This window comes from Cyclopterus lumpus, chromosome 13 (assembly GCF_009769545.1).
Source record: "Cyclopterus lumpus isolate fCycLum1 chromosome 13, fCycLum1.pri, whole genome shotgun sequence".
NCBI classification, from domain to species: domain Eukaryota; kingdom Metazoa; phylum Chordata; class Actinopteri; order Perciformes; family Cyclopteridae; genus Cyclopterus; species Cyclopterus lumpus.
The window spans coordinates 14647703-14669839 of record NC_046978.1 but is presented as its reverse complement, the minus strand read 5'-3'; the positions used below and the strand labels follow the sequence as shown (position 1 = coordinate 14669839).

Below are 22137 nucleotides of genomic sequence, written 5' to 3'. Positions count from 1 at the left end.
TGGGGGAAAGAAAATACATTTTAAAAAGTCCCCTCTTGAGCTCATAATTAAAGTTTTTGCATCATCATCATCAACTGTAACAGCAAGGCAGACAAATGGTAATTTGATCAGTTTGCAAGTCTTTTTGGCTGAAATATACTATAATTAATCAGGGTGCATATTAATTAATTCATTGTGAAGTGTGAAGCCCAGAGCATTTTTTAAAAATTCATTATCATTTAAAGTCTATCATATTAATAATGTCTTGGGGATTTATTAGTAGCATTATGAGTAGTTATGGACAATTTTGTTTTCAAAATTAACCCAAAGAAGTTACATTTTTCCGAGAATACCGAAATCACATTCAAACATTCTCCTCCATCAAAAGATCTTATGGTAAAGGTCATGATGCCTCCACCCCATTTAAATAAGAGGTAATGAATAACGGGACGCTCTGCCTTGTGGTTTTTATGAGTGCACGTGAAGCTGCTTATTCACACCGAAGGCATGTGACAACATACAGGCATATTTGGGTGGATCATCATGTGATAACAGGAGCTCTTGGAAGCTACAGTTTTAAACCATGTGAGAGGGCGTCAATCTGCCACAACGTCTCCTGATAATAATGCAGAATCAGAACAGAGTATATTATTGTACTTACACCATGGTCACTAACCACATTAGATAGGCTACGCTCCTATTGTTCGAAGAAACATCCTTTTAAAAAATATATCTTTAACTTATTTTCACCAACAATGCAAACTGGACATCTGCTTAGGGCCCTCGAAGGCTCCATATTCATGATGTCTCGGTTGGTTTGTGTTGATCTGATTAACTGCACATTTGTTTGTGAATTTGCACCAATGACAGGCAAAATGTCAACATGTCTGCATGCCTTGTAGATATGAGCTTTGTCAAAACATACATGGTACATGATATTCCTAAAATAAATGACCAAAAGCAAAAGGTCAACAGGGACACAGATCAGTTGTGCTTTGTTGATTCACTGAACAGGAAGTACGGCTTTAATGGTTAGTGTTGTTTGTGCACTGGAGAGAATAGGTTATAGTTTGACTGGTTATAGATTGACACCCACCAGTCAATCAGAAATTAGTATTATTCTTATTATTCATTATTCATTATACACGTAACAATTGTGTTATAAAGTTTCATTACATTTTCCACAGGATGGCGCTGATATGATCTGAGTAGCAGAGCCCAGTGGTTCTCAACCTTTGTTTATGTGCCTTCAGATGTTTTATTATCCCATCACAGGCACGTTTGTTGAGCTTTTTGTTTTTACCTCTGAACCTGCGATTCATATGAATAATTGTTCATTATTTATCTTGCGTTCTTTAAGAACTGTGGTTCCCAGACCTTTCCTGTTATGCTACTTTTTGAAATTTGGGGAAAAAGACGAGTGAGAACCATGCAGTTAATTCACAGGAAACATTTTGACTTGTGGTTGCAGGAAATGCACAGATGGAAGTAATAATTTGAATGAAGGCTCTGTTCCAGCAATCATCCAAATGATATGCCACAATTAATAGTGTAAATAGATGTGCCCTCATGGGCCTTGTACAAAATGGACTTGGATACAAAATGGAATGGATATTTGACACTTGAAATTATGTTTTTGCTGTTACATTGCTCTTTAGCTTTCAGTAAAGCAGGATGAATGTTTCTGAGAGAATGCAAGAATCTTTATGTCGGAAAAAATATGGATACCGCAACTACATTATTATTAGCTAAATAAAGTAATAAATGGAAATGGCATTGGCAAACACAAAAGACACCTAATATGTGGCTTTTGTGTTATGAACAATGAGCCTTGAGGTAAAAAGAAATGGCGAAACGAAAGCTTGTGTAACATATAGTAGAGTAGATGTGTTAAAGTACAGGGGGCTCCTCTCACATACTTGCTGCCTGTGCCTGACAGGAGTCTGAGGTATGAGGCATTGTAGACTCATTGTGATGTAGAAAAGGACTTTCTTCCTCATAGGATATATTTTACTTTGGGCGATACGACCACATATAAAGTGAGACTATATAAATGTGTCTATTGTAAGAGAGAGCAATCCCCTTAATGCCACCTGCTTGTATTCGGATATTATTGGCACTGTCACAAATACGTGAACCGGACTATTTTATGATGATTTTGAATGTATAAGATTAAGTTCAGATTAGGTAATTGGTCAAATATAGAATATGAGATGAATTCACTGGATAAACCAACAACAAAAAAACAAAAAAAAAAAGGATATTACCATCTGTTTTCTTAAATCTACATAAGTTGTCCAGAAACATGTGCATATTATGATCAATATTCACACTGCAACATCAAATAAATTATAGCATGTGTGAGACAAGTTATTTATTCACATGACTGTGCCCCTGCCCTAGCACACAGGTATGTCTTTAGCTGAGAGATGTCAGTAAATTTAAAATACAAATAAATTGTAAAAAGAAAAGAAAACAATTCTTGCGGTTAGGGATCGGGAAATATCCTGGAAGATGGGACGATTACTAAAACACCTTGCTATTAAACTCCATCTCATATTCTATATAAACGTTTAAAACCCAATTGCCACCACTATTTTTGAACACGGTCAGTCAGATTTGACTGTGCCGTCTAAGCCCAGCCCTCTTGGGGCCCCTGTTCTTCACTCTCATTCCGTGGGATTTAACTTTGCGCTCCACCCCATGGCACGTTCATTTAGTCTGTTCCCCCGCTGTGAAAGTTATTCCCTGCCGGAGAGTCTGTGACAGCCCATCTCCAAACCTCCACAACCCAAATCTGCTTTTGAAACAGTAGTTGGCGTGCTGAGCCAGGAGCTAACCAGTAGCCCTCTCTCTCTCTCTCTCTCTCTGAGACCTGGGACACCGAGGCGAAGGGGAAAGCTCATTCCACCACACGGCAGTTCTCCATGGCTGTGTGCAACGGAGACAGCAAGGTCAGTGGTACGGGGACGACCCGCTGCTTTCGGTACTTTGTAACCCGGTTGACCGGTTCCCTGTGTGAGGATTCCCGGTGTAGTCCCCCCCCCATACCCCCCGGTTAATTACGGCCTGTGTGTACCTCCAAAGGGGGGAAAGTTAGAGTGCATGCAGCGGTATCCCCGGCTCTGCCGAGGAGCTCCGAATACGCTTTTGCCTGTTGCAGTATTACATGAACACGTTGCTGCTCGTAGCCGCACAGGACATCTCAATTACGAGTATCCGAAGTCTTTCACACGTTTAAACTCTAGTCGTGGCTGCCCTCTCCCCATGGTGGATCACTCCCCGAGACCCTTCGCCTCCACGCACCGCGTGGGTTTTTAGCATAGCTCCGCTAACTTAGCCAGCTGCTCTGCGGGACGTGCTGCTAACACGCTAATGGTGATTACTGCTGTTTATACTGCCCGTGACCTAGCATGCTACACGGGATGTCTGTTAGCTAGCTCGAGCCCGATTTGTAGGGAAAGTACTACGAACCGAAAGTCGTGTATTGTGACTGTTGGGGTTTTCATTTTGTAAAGTGATATTGAGCCCACGTTAGTTTATTATACTCGGCTGCCTGTCACATACTTGAAGCCAACGGACGTTAACTGACAGCCTGGCTAACGTCGTCACGAAGCTAGAAAGAGCCAACTGGCGGTTAACGTTCTGTTTTCTGACAACAGGAGCCACTAATGGATGTGTTATCCGCTGATTTGGTAAAGTTTGCTGTGAAACTGTCGTTTTTTTGTTGTTGTCTTGATGCGACAATGTGTTTTTAACGTTAATACGCCAGCTGAAACTAAAGACGACACATCTGAGGTGATGCCTAATGCAGGTTTGTTTTTAGAAAACATCTACAGCGGAAGTGTCTCGACAAACCACGTGGGATGTACCCCGTTTAACATTTTTTTAGATAAATTGTCTATCAGTGATCTGACATCTCTCTAGTTATTGTACTGACAATTGCTTCCCAATCTTAGAGATGTGCTTAAATTAAAAAACAATCCATACTTAAGTTATGTCAAATATAACAGATAACGAGCCTTTGACTGACTTTTAGGTTTCATGTGATTCTACTGGAATCACATGAAACAAGAGTTGACTGTCTGTGGTCAAAGCTCACATGTCCATAATTATGTTAGGCTTCATTGGGTCACATTTTCCACGGGGATGTCTGAAGTGGAGGCGAGGAGGAATGGGTTACCTTACAGCCACCAAACTGTCGACGTTAAGGACGGAATTAGGGAATAACTTTCTCTGTGCTTGTCAAAATCATTCAGTAACTACTTGTGTGCATGAGAGACTATATGTATGTACTTTTTTGCCCGCTCAGCTCAACACAAGCCCTTAAATCAAGACTGTGTGTGTGTGTGTGTGTGTGTGTGTCCACAGCTGGAGATCAGCAGCACAGAGCAGAATGGATCATGTGAGGGGGCGGTGGCGATCCTGGATGCTGGGGCCCAGTATGGCAAGGTGATTGACAGACGGGTGCGGGAGATGTGCGTACGCTCTGAGATCCTCCCTTTGGAGACCCCGGCCTTCGCCATCAGAGAACAGGGCTACAGGTACAGATATGAGAAGCATATGAACCAGATAATGTTTTTTTTAATATTGCATTATATTATTGTTATTACATGATTCTGTCATTGTGGAAGTGTTTTATAATAAATTTTTGTCTTGATTTGTTTTCGCTCTGTTCCCCTTCTTAGGGCAATCATTATTTCAGGAGGTCCCGCTTCTGTGTATGCAGAAGATGCCCCCTGGTTCGACCCTGCCATATTCACCATAGGAAAGCCTGTCCTTGGGATTTGCTATGGGATGCAGGTATCTATGAGCATGCATGCATACACAGTACACCTCTGTGATGGGAGGACTTTATAGTGGTTAGGCATGTGTTACCAGCTGAGGGAGAAGATAGCATTACTTGCTACATTTTCCCAGCTTGCCTGGAAACTAAAATCAGCAGCCATCCATTCCCTTCTCATTTCTCTAGACAGCTGGCAGTTATCTTTGTAATCACACTGACATGTCATCTTTGTGTCAAAGTGTTAACTTTGCTCTGCGTGTGTCTTTCAGATGATGAACAAAGTTTTTGGCGGCACAGTACACAAAAAGAGTGTCAGGGAAGATGGCGTGTTCACCATTGGACTGGACAACACGTGTTCTCTCTTCAGGTAATATGGTTGCTCAAGAACATTTGAATCAGATTCTTACACATACTTGCATTTTTAAACATATTGAGAGTTTGTGGATGAGGACAAAACATACAAATATACTGTGCATAAACAAAATGGTGTAATGCACACTGAAGAGTTGAAATTAGTACGTGGAAGGAGCATCTAGGGTCGGGCCCTCTCTCTGCATGTGGCTGCAAAGGAAGGGCAAATGGAGTTGATCTGACATGACTTTAACCTATTGAAGATAGCCAATGTTCCTCAACCCTAAAAATATGCATTCGAAATAATCCCTTCTTGATCAGTCAGCAAACTTACAATACCACCTCTTCGCTTAAATAATGGAGGACAAATTGTTGTGGGCTGAATAAAAATTAAAAAAAAACTGCTGTTCAACAGGTTTGTCCCAGTGCCATATTTACTACATAACTTGCAGAAGCAGTCCGGCAGTCACACATTTCCCCCTGGTTGTTACACAAATACTGCAGAGTCTAAAATAGATGTCTGCAGTCTTTTATTACGGTCTGCCTCTCACTCTTAACTTGCATGCACCCAGCGAAAGCAGGCCTGTACACATTTAACATTGAACACCGCATATCTTCCTCTGACGTCGATGTGTGTGTCTATCTTCTCAGGGGCCTTCAGAAGGAGGAACTGGTCCTGCTGACCCACGGAGACAGTGTGGATAAAGTGGCCGATGGCTTTAAAGTGGTGGCCCAATCGGGGAACATCATTGCCGGTGAGGAGCATGCGAAATGAGCTGTGACCCGTCATTAAAATAATCTAAATTTAGATTGTGGTTATAGACTCACACGCAGGTCTCAAATAAACACCTGTATTTGTTTGTTTTTGTTAGAAAGCATACAATACTGTATATATGTATACACATCTGACACTAAGAATACTAAGTCTATATTTTGAGTTTTTCTTTTTCAAATCTATTAAAAATCCTAATTGTGTGTCATTCAAAGAGGATAAATAGCAATGTTAACAGTCCTTCACCACATCTGATGTACCCACCAGGGATTGCTAACGAACAGAAGAAACTGTATGGGACACAGTTTCACCCTGAAGTCGACCTGACCGAGAGAGGCACTGAGATGCTGCGTAACTTCCTGTTCGAGATTGCAGAATGCACCAGTAATTTTACCGTGCAGAACCGCCAACAGGTCTGCATCGACGAAATCAAACAAAAAGTCAACAAGTCTAAAGTGCTGGTGAGTAAAACTGCACAAAGTTTCATGATTGTGTGTTCTAATCCAAACATTTCTAGGGCAGATGACTTAAAAAAAGAAAGAAATTAAAAAAGAAAACAGCAGAAAAAGGAACAAAATAATTTCTCAGCACATTTGAACCAACAATGGGAGATCATTTGACTGAAGTCAAAAGCTGGGTTGCTGGTTGTGATATTTAGTAGGCACTCATGAAGTTGTGACAGCAGCAGCAGCAGTGAGAAGCAAAGTAGAACCAATTAAACTCTCAAATTAAACCCTGTTTTATCTGAAAAGAGGTAGTCGACTCCCTGAGCGCCTTCTAACTGGGCTTCATCTCAAGGGATTGTGAAAGCGATAAATGAGTGGAAGAAATGACCTCAAGGCACATTATTTATATTTAAAGAAATAGTTGCATCCTCTGTTTCTTATTCTTGAACTACAGTCTCAGTGATACATGTTTCATGATCTGTACGTCGTCGTAGTGGCTCCTGTCGTCCATTTGGATGTGAGTCACAAGTTAGTAGTCAGCTAATATAAGTAAAGAAGTGTCTTGGCTGTAGTCCTTTTCTTTTTGATTGGGTTGAAAATGCCTAATATTTTACAGGCTGCTACCAGACAAAACACCAGAAACAGTCAAAGACAACATGACCAACGCATTGAGAGTCTAACGAGATTAGACATGTAGTTGTTTAGCGAGCGAGACCGAGTTAGAGAGAATTCCTCTGTAATCCAGCAGAGGCTGGATGCTGCTCAACTACGTGTCTGCACAGCTAGTGACTGTTTCTAATGTTTTATTCAGGTGCTGCTGAGTGGTGGAGTAGACTCAACCGTTTGCACAGCTCTCCTCAACAAAGCGCTAAACCCGGACCAGGTGATAGCAGTTCACATCGACAACGGCTTCATGAGGAAGAGAGAGAGTCAGAGTGTGGAGGAGGCCCTCACCAAGCTGGGCATCAAACTCAAAGGTAGGGAGCAAAGTCCTGGTGTTCTATATGAGTTGGGCTGGTACAATGAGACCTTACACGTGAAGGGAGTGCATCCTTTATACTTGTTATTACAGTTTATAGATGGAGGGTTACTTTAGTAATCCTTTTTGCTACAGCAGCAATTATACAAACAGGTATGCAATGAACAATGCACAATATATACAAATAATAGAATATCAAGAAAAATGCACAGTATCTACAAAAAGAATAATACTATTTAATTAAATTAACTAACAAAACCAAACAGTGCAAAGATGTGGCCAAACAAACAACAGTGTAACTGTTATCGTTGAGTGATTGATTTGGTCAGAGGGGATTTATTGTAAAGTGTTATTGCAGTGGGCAGGAAGGATCTCCTGTATCTGTCCTTGGAACTTGGATGGGTCTGTTGTCCCTGCAGTAAGTGGTGAAGAAGGTGGTCCGGGTCCAATATGGATAATAATTTCTTCAGTGTCCTCCTCTCCACCACCTTCTCCAGACTGTCCAGTATGCAGCCAATGATGGAGACGGCCTTCTTGGGTAGTTGTCCATTATATTTGACAGACTGTAGACAAAATAACTAATTGGTATCCAAATGCAATCATTCTTTTTCTGCTCTATTTAGTGGTGAACGCAGCTCACACCTTCTACAACGGAACGACCACCCTCCCCATCTCTGAGGAGGACAGGACACCACGAAAACGCATCAGCAAGACTTTGAATATGACGACCAACCCAGAAGAGAAAAGGAAAATCATTGGGGATACATTTGTCAAAGTGAGTATTTGGTCTTAATCAATTATGACATGCAATATGTTGTCAGTTATCACATTGTCAGCTCAGCTGAATTCTTGACTGCACATATGCCTGTTCACATCTGCCAATATTGCTGGTTTATGTTTTCTTTAAGTTACTGCTCCACTGTTGTATCTGACGTTTTGCATTCCGTTGCTTCACAGGTGGCAAATGAAGTTATAGGAGAGCTGAATCTGAAGCCTGAAGAGGTTTTCCTGGCCCAGGGTACCTTGCGGCCCGATCTCATTGAGAGTGCATCCCATCTTGCCAGCGGCAAGGCGGAAGTCATCAAAACGCATCACAATGACACTGAGCTCATCCGCAAACTCCGAGATGAGGTACTGCACATATACACATCCACACAAATACTAGGAGGACGGCTAACAGCTAAACATCGTTCACTTTTTTTTTTTTTTTTTTAAATTAAAAAATGTATTTCTACATCATCCACCATTTCCTTGAAAGGCCTTCTTCAACAGTTGTTCAGTGTCTCGAAGGAGCACTGATTCTTCATTCATCCTCATCCTTATGAGCTGTTTACGGCTCACGTTCTATTTGTTTTTGTTTCGCTCAGCCCACTTTCATATCAACGCACAACAATGCAACACCTAAGAATATAATGCTTTAATGCTGATTCCACGCCTTTGTGATCCTCCAGGGAAAAGTAATCGAACCACTGAAAGATTTCCATAAAGATGAGGTCAGAGCGCTGGGGAGAGAACTGGGCCTGCCAGAGGAGATTGTCTGCCGACACCCTTTCCCTGGCAAGTACCAAACACGTGCCAATGATGTGACCGTGCTGACAAAAGAGATTATTCATATCATGTTTAGTGATTTCTTTCTACCATTTTTCTCCTTTCTTCTGTCTCTTTCTTCTTGTACTCGTTTACCTAATTCAATCAGACGGACTCAAAACTGTCCTCACGTTGCTTTCATATTTGCTAACAGAAAGTGCACCTCCTCTCTGCTTTATTTTTTAGGTCCGGGTTTGTCCATCAGAGTGATTTGTGCAGAGGAGCCCTACATCTGTAAGGACTTTGCTGAAACTAACAACATCCTCAAAATCATCACAGACTTCTCTGCAAGTGTCAAAAAGGTCAGATTAATACAGAGTCATACAAATCATATAACGGATATCTGTTATGTGTTTTAGGGAAATGGCATAAACAGGATCATAATTCATATGTTTGCAACTAATGGCAGGAAATGAACCACTGCTAATATGGCTCTTTTTCTGCAGTTTGTATGATGCATCCACATTTTTGTATACACATTTGATTACTGCTCGCTGAAAACAACCCTTGTGGCTCACAGTAAATTTCCTGATGACAAATATTAGAGGTAGTACATAGATCCAAACAAACCAAAGATGGATGGAGGATTGCCACTTCCAATACATCCAGGGGAGACACCAAGTATTCCAAAAAAGTCACTAAAGTGCTGTAAGGGAATAAAGAGTGTGGACTTTATATGTATTACTGTGTATTGACCCATCATCATGTTCCCTGCAGTTATTGGCAACTGTTCATTTTTCACACAAACTAGCAATAAAGATGCATGATTTTGAAGTTGAAGTTTTACATGATGATTTAATATTCTCTCTCTCTCCCCTCCAGCCCCATGTCTTGCTGCAGAGAGTCAAGTCATGCATATCAGACGAGGAGGAAGAGAAGCTCCTGCAGATCACCAGCCTTCATTCACTCAATGCCTTCCTGCTGCCCATCAAAACTGTCGGCGTCCAGGTAAACTAGCTTCTCAATCAATTCCTCAAATCCAACCAAAACGCTCTGAATGTGTGTGCGTTGTCTTTTTGCTGTCCCGCAAAATCTGGTAAGATGGGCTTTTCTGACAATTTGTAGGGTCTACATCTTCTGTCTCGCATGATGTGAGTAATGCTTCAGCTGACGTGCAGCCCCAATGCTTTAATCTGCAGTCAAAACAGTTTGAAAGCAGACCTGCTACAGTGGCTTCTTAAAGGCCCAAGTGAAAGTTAAAGAGGACAGTTTGTAGGTTGAGCCAAACATAGCTCGTTTGTTTAGGAGTTGTTGGATTCACATGTATGCCGAGGGTTCAAATGTCTCTAGAACTGCAGCTGAATGTTTAGAGGAAGCGTGAACCGGTGTGTCTCACTACTGCCGTTTGTCTCGCTGTGTTTTAACTATAATTTAGTTGTTAACCACGAGGCATACTCACCCACACAAAGCCTCTTGGTTACTTTATTTTTGACTTGTTTGTGTGTCTCTTTCTCTTTTTTTCTTCTCCTTTTTCCCCCTATCCAAGGGATCGGTCTGTTGTAAATATTGTGACATGTTTTAGTTTCTCCCTCAACTTCTCTGTGGCTAGACATGGCAAACACAATTTTCCAGTAATTCATATGGACCTGTACTGTTTCACAGTGACTATGGGCGTGTCCTAGTATTTCCTGTTTGAGTTTTAAATCACCCATAACCTCAAATTGTGGGGCAGACAGGAGACTGTGGACACACACAGGCAGCGTTTATTTCTGGGGAATTTGTTGAAAGTGACAGATGTGATATGTACACTTTATTTGAAGAAACTTCACTGTTTTATTATTTTAAAAGGGAATGTTTGGAAGTTGAAACATTTGTTGCAGATTTGTGTTATCTTGTTTTTTTGTTTTTCTAATAAGCCTAATTTAGAAATGACTGTAAAAAAAAGACATCTTCTGTCTCAGGGGGATTGCCGGTCCTACAGTTACGTGTGCGGTATCACAAGTAAGGAGTCGCCACACTGGGAATCTCTCATGTTCCTGTCCAGACTCATCCCTCGCATGTGCCATACTATCAATAGGTAATACACCGCTTTGCTGTTCATCGCTCCCCAGTTATAGGCCACATTAGACACTGTGTGTATTCAGTTGACACTCACCCATTCATTCACGTCTCTCTCTCTCTTTTTTTTTTTTCCAGAGTCGTGTATGTGTTTGGCTCTCACTTGAAAGAGCTGCCAACAGACATTACCCCGACCTTCCTGACCACAGGCGTGCTGAGCACACTCAGACAGGCTGACTTTGTAGCTCACTCTATCCTTAGAGAGTCTGGTAAGTGTTTCTGTGTGTGTGTGTATGTGTGTATAGCCAAGTGGTTATAGACCTTTTTTAATTCAGCCAGATGTATTGAAGGATTACAGATTATTAGTATGTGTGAGCAACTTGAGAAAATGCAAAAGAAACCACTCAAATGCAACTACAGCGCTATCTTAACAATGTAGCCTCTCTTAATATTATTACGGTATTAATATGTCTGCATACTTGCATCGACATGAGGAATTTAACGTTTCCCCAGAGGCAAACCACGTACTGGTTTTTGTGATGTGTCTCTTCTCGACTGTCTCAGTAATTCAGGGTGGATTTAAAGATCATTTTGCCCACATTTGATATTGTATAAATGATCCATAGGAGTATGTCAGCCTTTTTGCTTCATTAAAATATTTCAAAAGCCATTTTTGCACATTTGTTAGGTTATGGCCTCAATATGTAATACAGACAGACATGATTTAATTCATCTTAAAAATATATATATATATACACATTTTTAGATTCAGTCAAAGACAGTGAAGCTACTTGTGTTTGTTTGCGAACATGTTGTTTATAGCGGCAATGAGAACATGTTCTCTCTTACAGGCTATTCCAGGAAGATCAGCCAGATGCCAATCATCTTGACCCCCCTGCACTTTGACCGTGACCCTTTGCAAAAACAGCCATCCTGCCGACGCTCTGTGGTGGTCCGCACCTTCATCACCAGCGATTTCATGACCGGCATCCCTGCCACGCCAGGCAACCATATCCCAGAGGAGGTATGCCATGATTCAAGCGCTCTACTTCCTCTTGGCGTTATCTGACCCTCATGGATACTAACCTCTGTTAAGGGCTTTGAGCATCATCAGCCCCAGAATGATTTAAATATTGTTTTCTCTTTTACTTGTTCAAAGTTTTAAGAGTCGTTTGTCTTGTTTTTCCGCAGGTGGTGCTGAAGATGGTAAATGAGATCAAGAAGATCCCGGGCATCTCCAGAGTCATGTATGATCTGACCTCCAAACCACCTGGCACCACAGAGTGGGAATAAAACACAGCATGATGTTATACAGATAGGACTCACACACACACACACACACGCGCACGCACACTCACACACAATGCACAAACACACTCAACAGATCTCAGAGGACTGGTGAATCCCCCCTCCCCCCCCACATCTCCCCTCCTCCCGCCTCCCTCTCTCTTCAACATTCCCACGGAAGGCAGACCTTACTGTGACGGGCGCACATGCAAAGGTGTTTCTACTCTGCCCTCCCCACCACTCCTCCCTGGTCTTAATATTTTTGGCGATAGGGATTGATTGATTACTGTTGGTTATTGATAATATATCGTCACTTTTGATCCACGTACATCAATGTATTTCCTCTCTATGATGAAAATGTCAATTGCTGCTTGCTGTTTTTAAGTTCAACCATTAAAGTCAAGTGGCAAGAGGCTGTGAAAAGCTCAGAAGGTGAACTTTGATGTTGTGCCTCCGGTTGCATTAAGGGACGAGCTAAACACGAAAACTAGCAAGTAAGTGTCACGAACTGAAAGAGTTCCAGCAATTGTTTTCTGCCTTTTTTTTTTTTTGTCGGATATGTTTTCGTTTCACAGTTGTAGGTCAGACTATCTTCTCTCTTTGTTCATTTTCAGTTACTGCCTGTATACTGTGCTATGAAAAAGGTTGTCTGTTTTTAAGGTAAAAAAACAAAACGGCAACCTATGTGACCAATCAATAATTTTTAAGCTTTCTGTTTTGCCAAAAGTAAAATCTGCCGTGATGATATATAACATTGTGGGCTCCTCTTGACGATCTTCTCCAGGCTACATTAGTTGACAGCTCTTGACTTGTTGCTGTGCCACGGTGGACAGCGGACAACCCGGGATTAGCTCCAGTTTGGTGACTAGTGTGCAGGACGCCAATACGACGGGCTACTTTGTATGTGCCTGTTCTGTTGTTTTTGTTTATTTCTTAATGTGACTCGACCTGGACTTCAATGTACCCGGAAAAGAGGATATAACACTGTTTCTCTTCATGCTGCAATATGTATGCTTTTAATGAAGAATAAACATGACGAGGATTAACTATTAGCAAAATTATAAGTACAGTAGAGTTTATAACCATTGTGTACATTGCAATTGTCTTTGTATCATTATTTGGCTGCTCTTTTGTTGTGCAGGGGCAAATTTTTGCACATTTTGTCGTCTTTTTAATTTGTCCACCCATAAAGAAAGCCTTGGTGCAGAATCTTGCATCCAGTGGCAACTTCAGCTTATTTAAGTGTGTCACTGCGTAGAGTCAAAGGTCAGGTTGTCTGTTACCATCTCTCCACTGCCTCAAAAAGGCATTGACTGCTTAATTAATTTTCTGTTGTCAAAACATTAAGCACATCATAATCTCTAGTCTCGTCATTTAGTCCTCAGTAAATACAGTGCTCAGGTTTAACTGAGATTTTAAAAGTGTATTGTACCCCGATGGAGCAATTTCACTTGGTTCTCATGGCTCCATAATTTGTCTTTGTGCCTCTCATTCTCTGTTTTCTCCTTAAAAATACCCTTAATGCAAAATGAAATGTTTTCCTAACTTGTCTTAACTGCTATTGGTGTCCCTCTGTTCGGCCTTTTATACACGTGTTTTCTGTTGCATATGTCTCCATAGAAAACAACCGCTTGATAATATTGGACACACAATTTCGTATTTGGATTTATCGATAAGATTAAGTTATGCAATTTAATTTCTTTTTTTTTTTTGGGTGGGGAGGGTGATTTATTATTTTTATTCAACTGCGCTCATTCTCCTTAGTAACGTGCCTCAAACCAAGCCACTGCATGCAGGTTCAGCTATGATAACATTTGTACAATGGAAAACTGAGCTTTAATAAAGATCTCCATGTTGAAACTTGTCTCTTCTTTAATGAGCAGTTTATCTCTTCATTCATCAACTTAATTTCTAATGATTTTCATATCCATAGTTTTTCTTCCCACAGTTGGAGAGTATCTCTTTAGAGTACACGACAACGGCAAAATAGTGGAAATCAAAAGCACCTTTCAAGTAAATTAAAGCTTACTAGTTGATTGATTCAAGGGAGCCATTTCTAAACTAGAACAATATTAAAATGTGGATAATGGAGAACTCAAGTGAGGCATTGTAGAGCTTCTTTGACACATGTTACTTTTCCTAATGTTGCTCTTGCTATTTTTACTTTTCACTTGATTTATTTATAATATGTCTTTTGATTATGATCTAAATCCATACTTCATTCCCCGCTGCTTTTAACTACCCCCCCATTGAACAGACGGTTGAAATTATTCCACATGCTTCCATTGCAGCCTTTTGCATTATACATACCAACTGTAAATCACAGCCAGAATACAGAAATAATACCACAACAGTTTTCTTTAGCACTGGAAGCAAGTGGAGGCATTCTGCTTCTCTTTATTAGTTTAGAAGTCGTCACTCAAAACATACAAAAAGAAGACTAATCATGTGCCTCTTTGCAAATGTCCGCCTGCAACCGACCGTTAAAATAATTTCATTAGCGCTTTTTGTGAAGTACTGCACATAATTGACTCATCAGTATCGCTCGGATGTCTCTCACGAGAGAAGTCACAAGGACTCAATTGCACGCACACGCACTCTGAAGGTCATCGTATTATTTTGCCATTCCTGCTTTCTGTGTTTCAACTGCCCTCTAAAATAAATCCATGTAAACAGCTGTATTGTTGAGATGCGTTTAGACTGTAGTTCATTTGTGTGCAGCCGGCCCCTGTTACCCAGCAGAGGTCCCTCTGTGTGCCGGGGGTTCAGCTGTGTGCTTCTCCCCGCTGACTGAGAGACAAGAGCAGACAAGTTCAACCATCCATCAACACACGCTCAGGCCCACACTCGGGGGACGAGGCATGATTCTGGAACAGTAGCCGGGCTGTTAATCTGCAGAAGACTGTACGAGTTACCACATGCGGCTGCCAATTAACATGCGGCCTGTGGCATTTTATCCTCTGCGGCCGACCCGTGTCTGAGACTGATTTGTCTTTACAGGATGACAGAAAAAAGTTGAACAAAGAGAGAAATTGTTGTTTATTTTGAAATTAAATGTGTGCATGTTTGTACGGTCCAGGGACCAGTTTGTGCTATTGGAGGGAGAAAAAGAAAACAAGTGTGTTGCTGTTTGATTCACACATCATTTTATACACCGTGAATCAGAACATAATGCCTTGATAATTACTGAAATCATCTAAAATGAAAGTCCTTTTTGCCTATGTTTTTAACGAAGATGAATAAATCCTCATCCGGTGTCCTCCTCTTCGCGTTAGCTCTCAGGTTTCCCCCGTGCAGCATCCCTCCCTCGAGATACATACGCTTCACCTGTCACACTTTGCTGTCTGCCACAGCGAGAGCTCTCCCGACTCCTTCCTGCGCCCGCATAGCATGGAAATCGGTGGCTTTTTGCTTGGATTATGTGCCTTTTTGTACTTTTATACATCTCTTTCGGCAGAATCCACGTGCAAGCTGAAGGCCAAGTTCCAGTTGAGCGGCTACAAGGATGTAGACAAGAAGACGGTGGTCGTCGGGGGGATGTTTCCTGTTCACATGCGCATCGCTTCCAGAGATGCCAACACGTCAAGGGTGCCGGTCTCCTCGGGGTGTGAGGGGTGAGCTTCTAATTTGTCTTTTGTATTGGTTGTTTTCTTAGATAATCTCAAAGGCCTAATTAAGTGACACTATTTAATATTTTAGCCTCTGAATGATACATAAAAGTACTTAGGTGAGTATATGTTTCAACCTCACAGTGTGCTTCTGAGAACTCGTAACCTGATGATTTTACCATCGAAATCAAGAAAGAGCCGGGCAGCACCTCTGGAGGCCAATTAGCCTCAGTAGCCTATATTATCATGTTGACAGGCCTTTAGTCTGCAAACTGTCCTCTTGTGGCTAATTTAGGTAATAACACCAAGAGACTGAAACAGTCTGTGCACATCTTCCAGTCATGAAGTATTTTCATTTTGCACAACCTAAGTTTTTCTCAGCTTTTGCACAGTGTGTCCCGTTATCTCCGCTCTCTCCCACCACCCTCCAGGTTTAACTTCCGTACTTTCCGCTGGACCCAGACCATGCTGTTTGCTATCAATGAAATTAACAAGAAGACAGACCTGCTGCCCAACACCGACCTGGGCTATGTCATCTACGACTCCTGCTTCACCATCTCCAAGGCCGTGGAGGGCACCCTCACCTACCTGACGGGCCAAGACGAGGCCGTACCCAACTACCGCTGCGGGACCGGTGCGCCTCTGGCTGCTCTGGTGGGCGCTGGGGGCTCCGATCTGTCCATTGCCACGGCGAGGATACTCGGACTTTATCACTTCCCACAGGTAGGCCAGTGGTGAGGTAGAGGAAGACCAGATGGAGACAAGGAGGATGAACAAATAGAGTGAACAAGTGTAACGTGTGTGTCCTCTCCTCTGTCATCTTTAGGTCAGCTATTCGTCCACTTGCTCCGCCCTGGAAAGTAAGTTCCAGTTCCCCACCTTCCTCAGGACCATTCCCAACGACAAGCACCAGTCTACAGCTATTGCCCAGCTGGTGCTACACTTCGGCTGGACTTGGGTGGGCACCATAGCTGCCGATGACGATTACGGCAAGTATGGCATCAAAGACTTCAAGGAGCAGGTTGAGGAAGCCGGTGTCTGCATCTCCTTCTCTGAGACCTTGCCCAAGGTAACATCTTTTCCACATTTCCCTGTCCCTCCTGCAGTTCTGATCACACACTGTCATGAGACCAGTCTCGTAATACAATTTATTCCTGTTGAAAAAACTTCAGGTGAGTTCACAAGAGGACATTCGGCGTATAGCTCAAACCGTAGTTGAGTCCACGGCCAAGATCATTGTGGTCTTCTCATCAGACGTGGACCTCAGCCCTCTAATCTTCGAGTTGCTCCAGCACAATGTGACCAACCGCACCTGGATCGCCAGCGAGGCCTGGGTCACCTCCGCTCTCATCAACCAGCCTGGGGTGAATGCTCATTGGTTGATTGAACAGACATGAGGCAGATGCTTCACAGGCTCTACATCACAATTTGAGCTGAAGTTGACCATGTACATGTTTCTACCCAGGTGAACTCGGTGCTGGGTGGCACTTTGGGCTTTGGGGTGAAAAGGGCTGACATCCTGGGTCTTCAGCGCCATCTCCTGGATTTGGACCCCTATGCCAACCCGCTCACAGAGGAATTCTGGGAGACGGTGTGTTTATTAAGCTGTCTAGTTGGCCAGACTGTCACCATATCTGTCTCCACCCATCTATTGACCACAGGCGAAATCCGATTGAGACAAAATGTGGATGAACATTCTGTGGCAACGCTAAATGTCATACTCAAATCTAGAGAAAGTTTGTGACCTTATTTTTTTTCTTGTAGTCGTTCAACTGCACATTGGACTACAGCAAAGCGGTGAGGCAGGCCAAGCAGAGGGCCAAGGAGGTCAACGGCACGCTGTCCAGGGCAGCGAGGGGGGTTCCTGATGGGCTGTGCACAGGCAGAGAGCCTCTGGCACAGCTCAATAACACCTACTCTGATGTTTCCCAGTTACGAATCACCTACAGGTCAGTTCTCACTGGCCATATTGCGACCACAAGTATGAATTAAGTTTACCTTCAAGCTCCTATTGCTTCCAACATTAAAGTGGCAACACACCCACATTACAAAAAGTAGCATCAGGCCATGGAGATTGTTTTAGTTTATTGAGATTTTGAGATACCTGCCTATGAAACGCAACAGCTATGTATCCCTCTGGAAGCGCTGTTTTGGGAACTAATAATATAATATAATACACACGCAATAGGTGTTTTCCCTAAACTATCTGCAACACCACATAGAACTATGAGGAGAAAGATATTGTTATGTTTTAGCAATTTCTGTGAGCTAATCCTTTAATGATACGATCACTCTGATGTGCTATGATGGCCCGATTGATAATGGTGATTATGATGATGATGATGATGATGATGATGACGATGATGTAACCCCACAGTGTGTACAAAGCTGTGTACGCTGTGGCCAACGCCTTGCACAACCTGGAGCACTGTGAAGCGGGACAGGGGCCGTTCGTTGGGGGCAGCTGTGCTGACATCACCAACTTTGAGCCATGGCAGGTAAGCCTGCGCACGTGTGCGTGTGTGTGTGTATATGTGTGTGTGTGTGTGTGTGTGTGTGTGATTACAACTGTTTGTTTTACACGCACGTGTTTCCCTTAGCTGATGTACTACATGAAGAACGTGCGCTTCAAAGTGCCGCACACGGACGAAGAGATCTACTTTGAGGACGGAGATGTGAAAGGCGTCTATGACATCATCAACTGGCAGGTCGACAGCGACGGGGAGATCTCCTACGTCACTGTGGGATACTACAATGGCTCAGCAGCTCCAGAGGACAGGATGACCATCGTGAACAACTCCATTGTGTGGAACAATGACATGTTGGAGGTCAGCAGCATGTCGATCAAGACAGAGTTGAACTCTTCTAGATTACGATTAGTGTCACATGCATGCGTGTCTCTGTAAATCTGTGTGTGTGTGTGTGTGTGTGTGTGTGTGTGTGTGTGTGTTTTGCAGCCTCCTCGCTCAGTGTGCAGTGATAACTGCATGCCGGGCACCAGGAAGGGAATCCGACAGGGAGAGCCAGTGTGCTGTTTCGACTGTATTCCGTGCGCTGACGGAGAGATCAGCAACTCAACCAGTCAGTATACAGCCTCCAAACGGTTTCTTCATGAAAAGTCTGAACTTCTACTGAAATATAAACCTTCGTGAATCACGTTACTTTCAACACTTTTCACAAAGACATTCAAGACTAATGTTAGCAGAACCATACATCTGTTTTTGCTTCATTTAATAGCCTGAAACTGCTCAACTTAATCCCACTTGCCTGAAATCAAATGTAGCTGTGGCAAACTGGTGTACGCTTTACAATGCTATAATTTGGGGCAAATATGAAATAATCACAAAGTAAATGTGATTATGATATCTTGTAATACTTTAATACGCATTATTGAAAATAAGCACATTACCACAGGGAGGAAGCTGCGTTAATTTTGCCTCACAAAGATGCTGCAAAACTAAGCATGCTGTCTACAAAACCCAAACAAATAATACACTACAAAAGCAAGAACATGCATTATTGTACTCTCATATTCATTGACACGTCACATTGAAATGGTGCTCGATCAGGAATGTCTTCTGTCATGTTTTAGACGCCACTTGTATCTACTGGGCATCAGTTTCCAGACTAAGTCTGAGTTCCTCCCTCTCCGACAGATGCCCGTGCATGTATCCTGTGCAGTTACGAAGACTGGTCCAATGAAGCTCACGATACCTGTGTCCCAAAAATCATTGAGTTCCTGGCGTTTGGAGAGCCGCTGGGGATCACTCTCATCGCCATCTCGGCCTTCGGAGCTCTCGTCACCATCGGTGTCGGGGTGAGACTCAGTCAGGGGAAACAAAACCTCCCGGAGAAGCCAACAGATCCCCTTGTTGCAGAGAGTAAGGAGCCCAAACCTCCGATGGTGTGACTCCCTGTTCTTGTTTGTTTCCAGGTGGTGTTTGTTGTGCACCTTGACACGCCTCTGGTGAAAGCCAATGACGCTCTGTTGAGTTTCTCGCTGCTCTTCTCGCTGGTGGTGACCTTCCTCTGCTCCATCGTCTTCCTCGGAAAGCCTCGGCACTGGAGTTGCATGACCAGCCAGGTCGCCCTGGCTCTTGGCTTTGCTCTCTGCCTTTCCTCTCTCATAGGTGAGTCCACTGCTTTGTTGTTGTTGTTGTTGTTGTTGAATATATATAGACACAGTCTGTCTATCTGCTCTGTAATACAGGTAAGGCTGCAGTGCTGATGCTGAGAGCTCGGGCTCTGAAAAGGACCCGGATTAGAGCCAAAGCAGCTGCCAAAGCTGCAAAGTTGGCTGCAGCAGAAGCAGCAGAAGCAGCAGCCAACGGCGGCACTCATGATGTCATTGTAACCAACACCTTTAACAACGCTGACGCCAACAATGCCTGCGATAACCCTGAAGTTGACAGTCTCACCTTTGCCCACCAGAGGGCGATAGCTGCCGTGGCAACTTTAATACAGGTAGATGCAATAAAGAAAGGCAGAAAGGAAGTTAAGCATCTTTACTCTGACCCCATCCTGTATTATATCTGACCTTCTTCTACCCAGGCTGTAGCGTGCACAGTGTGGCTCATCCTCATCCCTCCACACCCCATTGAAAACACCTCTACCCAGAATATAAAGATAATTCTGGAGTGTGATGAAGGCTCTATAGTCTTCATCTGTTGTATCTTCGGCTACGACATCCTGCTGGCTCTGCTGGCCTTCATCTTTGCTTTTATAGCCCGCAAACTGGAGGACCACTTCAGGTAGGTTTCAGAGGAAGTAAACAGAGGAGCATTGCAGTTGATATCATGGGCGCCACTAAGTTGGAAATAAACAATAATATTTCTGCTATACAGTTATATATATATATATATATATATATATATATATATATATATACGGTTGTGTAAATAAGTTTTAAAACTGATCCTGAACTTGATTTTTGTCCAGAAAAAAAAGATGCCAAAACATTATATTGTAGCGTGCATGTTAAGAGGGCATTGTTTACACTTCCTCATCTTCTTCTCGCACAAACACAAACACACTGGTCTTAATCTGTAAAAAGTCAAAAGATGTGGGCTATATTACTTTTTAATTCAATGTCCACTTGTTCCTCTCTCTCTAATTCAACCATGTTGGTGTAAAGAACCTTTCTCTTGACACTAAAGCACCATGTTTCTTACTCTGTTTTCCAGTGAGGCGAAGTCTGTCACCTTCAGCATGCTCGTCTTCTTCATCGTGTGGATCTCCTTTGTCCCAGCGTACCTCAGCACACGTGGCAAGTTCATGGTTGCTGTCCAGATTTTTGCCATCTTGGCTTCCAGCTTCGGCCTGCTGGCCTGTATCTTCTTGCCCAAGTGCTACATTATTTTGGTCAAACCCGAGCACAACCGAGAGGAGATGATGAGGCCCCGCGCCAAACCACGTGATGGGACCTCAACCGGGACCTCGGCCTCCCTCGCTACAGCTGCTACTGAGGTCAATGCTACGATTGCATCCACGGCTATTGATGATTAGTGGAGCTGCGCCAAGAACTAAAAAGAGCCACGATACTGAAATCATAAAATAATTCATTGGTTCATTGGGCAACTGGTCCAGCTGATTAGGGTCCCCAGTCTTGTTATTCATATATATTTTACAATTGTCATGTTTGTCAAAATATATTTTAAACAAAATATTTATCTTTCAACTGTTTGTCAAGTCAAAGTCAAGTGTACCATCACCTGCATTAGATAGAGTTGATTTCAATAAGCAAAATCCACGAGGAAATATAACTGCTACCACAACTCTAACTATATATTTAAAAAAATGCATTTTTAACAACATTGCTATTTCTTGATATAAATGTCAAACGCAGGACATTTTTAACACGCAATATAATATTGACTTTTCTTGCTTTACTATATTGTCTTTGAATCATGCCAACTTATACTTTAACAAGTTCAGATTCTTATAATCAATTTGCTGTTGTTTCAGTTGTGTAGCATAATTACAATAAAGGCAACGTTTTACCTCAGATATTGTACTGCTGTACTAAAACATTTCAAACCCATTTGACTATTTATAAACAGGATTTATGTGGTTCTCATTCAAATATGCGCTCCCTGTTACTCACAGCTACCATAATAACCTGTCAATGTGATAAACACTAGTGTAACTCTGTTCACATAATACATTTCCTAATAATATATTAGACTTTTTCTTTCGGTCACTATCAAATATGTTTTTCTTGTTGAAGCAAACATTTGATTTTATGCTCATTTTTGGGCACTGCAATAAATTACTGTGAACTGCATAACTGTCAACTCCGTAATGTAGTTATTGTCCTCTCACAGTTTTAAGTAGGACTGCAGAGA

The 22137-nt window shown here is 42.4% G+C and overlaps 2 protein-coding genes across 2 annotated transcripts; both read left to right on the top strand.

The window, feature by feature from the left end:
• Positions 1-2604: 2604 nt before the first annotated feature.
• On the top strand, positions 2605-14049 carry gmps (guanine monophosphate synthase). The gene is made up of 16 exons (XM_034548168.1): positions 2605-2933; positions 4351-4523; positions 4668-4782; positions 5035-5132; positions 5768-5871; positions 6156-6349; positions 7146-7311; positions 7937-8088; positions 8271-8444; positions 8765-8870; positions 9087-9202; positions 9723-9848; positions 10802-10917; positions 11037-11167; positions 11750-11922; positions 12090-14049. Exons 1-16 carry the CDS (start codon positions 2907-2909, stop codon positions 12189-12191), a joined length of 2073 nt encoding a protein of 690 aa, XP_034404059.1. The 5' UTR covers positions 2605-2906; the 3' UTR covers positions 12192-14049.
• A 222-nt stretch (positions 14050-14271) lies between these two features.
• On the top strand, positions 14272-21298 carry LOC117741809 (vomeronasal type-2 receptor 1). Its single transcript, XM_034549036.1, has 16 exons — positions 14272-14284; positions 15643-15799; positions 16225-16516; positions 16620-16862; positions 16966-17157; positions 17259-17384; positions 17558-17595; positions 17650-17742; positions 18171-18291; positions 18394-18621; positions 18751-18874; positions 19450-19610; positions 19728-19923; positions 20004-20257; positions 20345-20544; positions 20977-21298. Exons 1-16 carry the CDS (start codon positions 14272-14274, stop codon positions 21296-21298), a joined length of 2760 nt encoding a protein of 919 aa, XP_034404927.1.
• Positions 21299-22137: the final 839 nt, after the last annotated feature.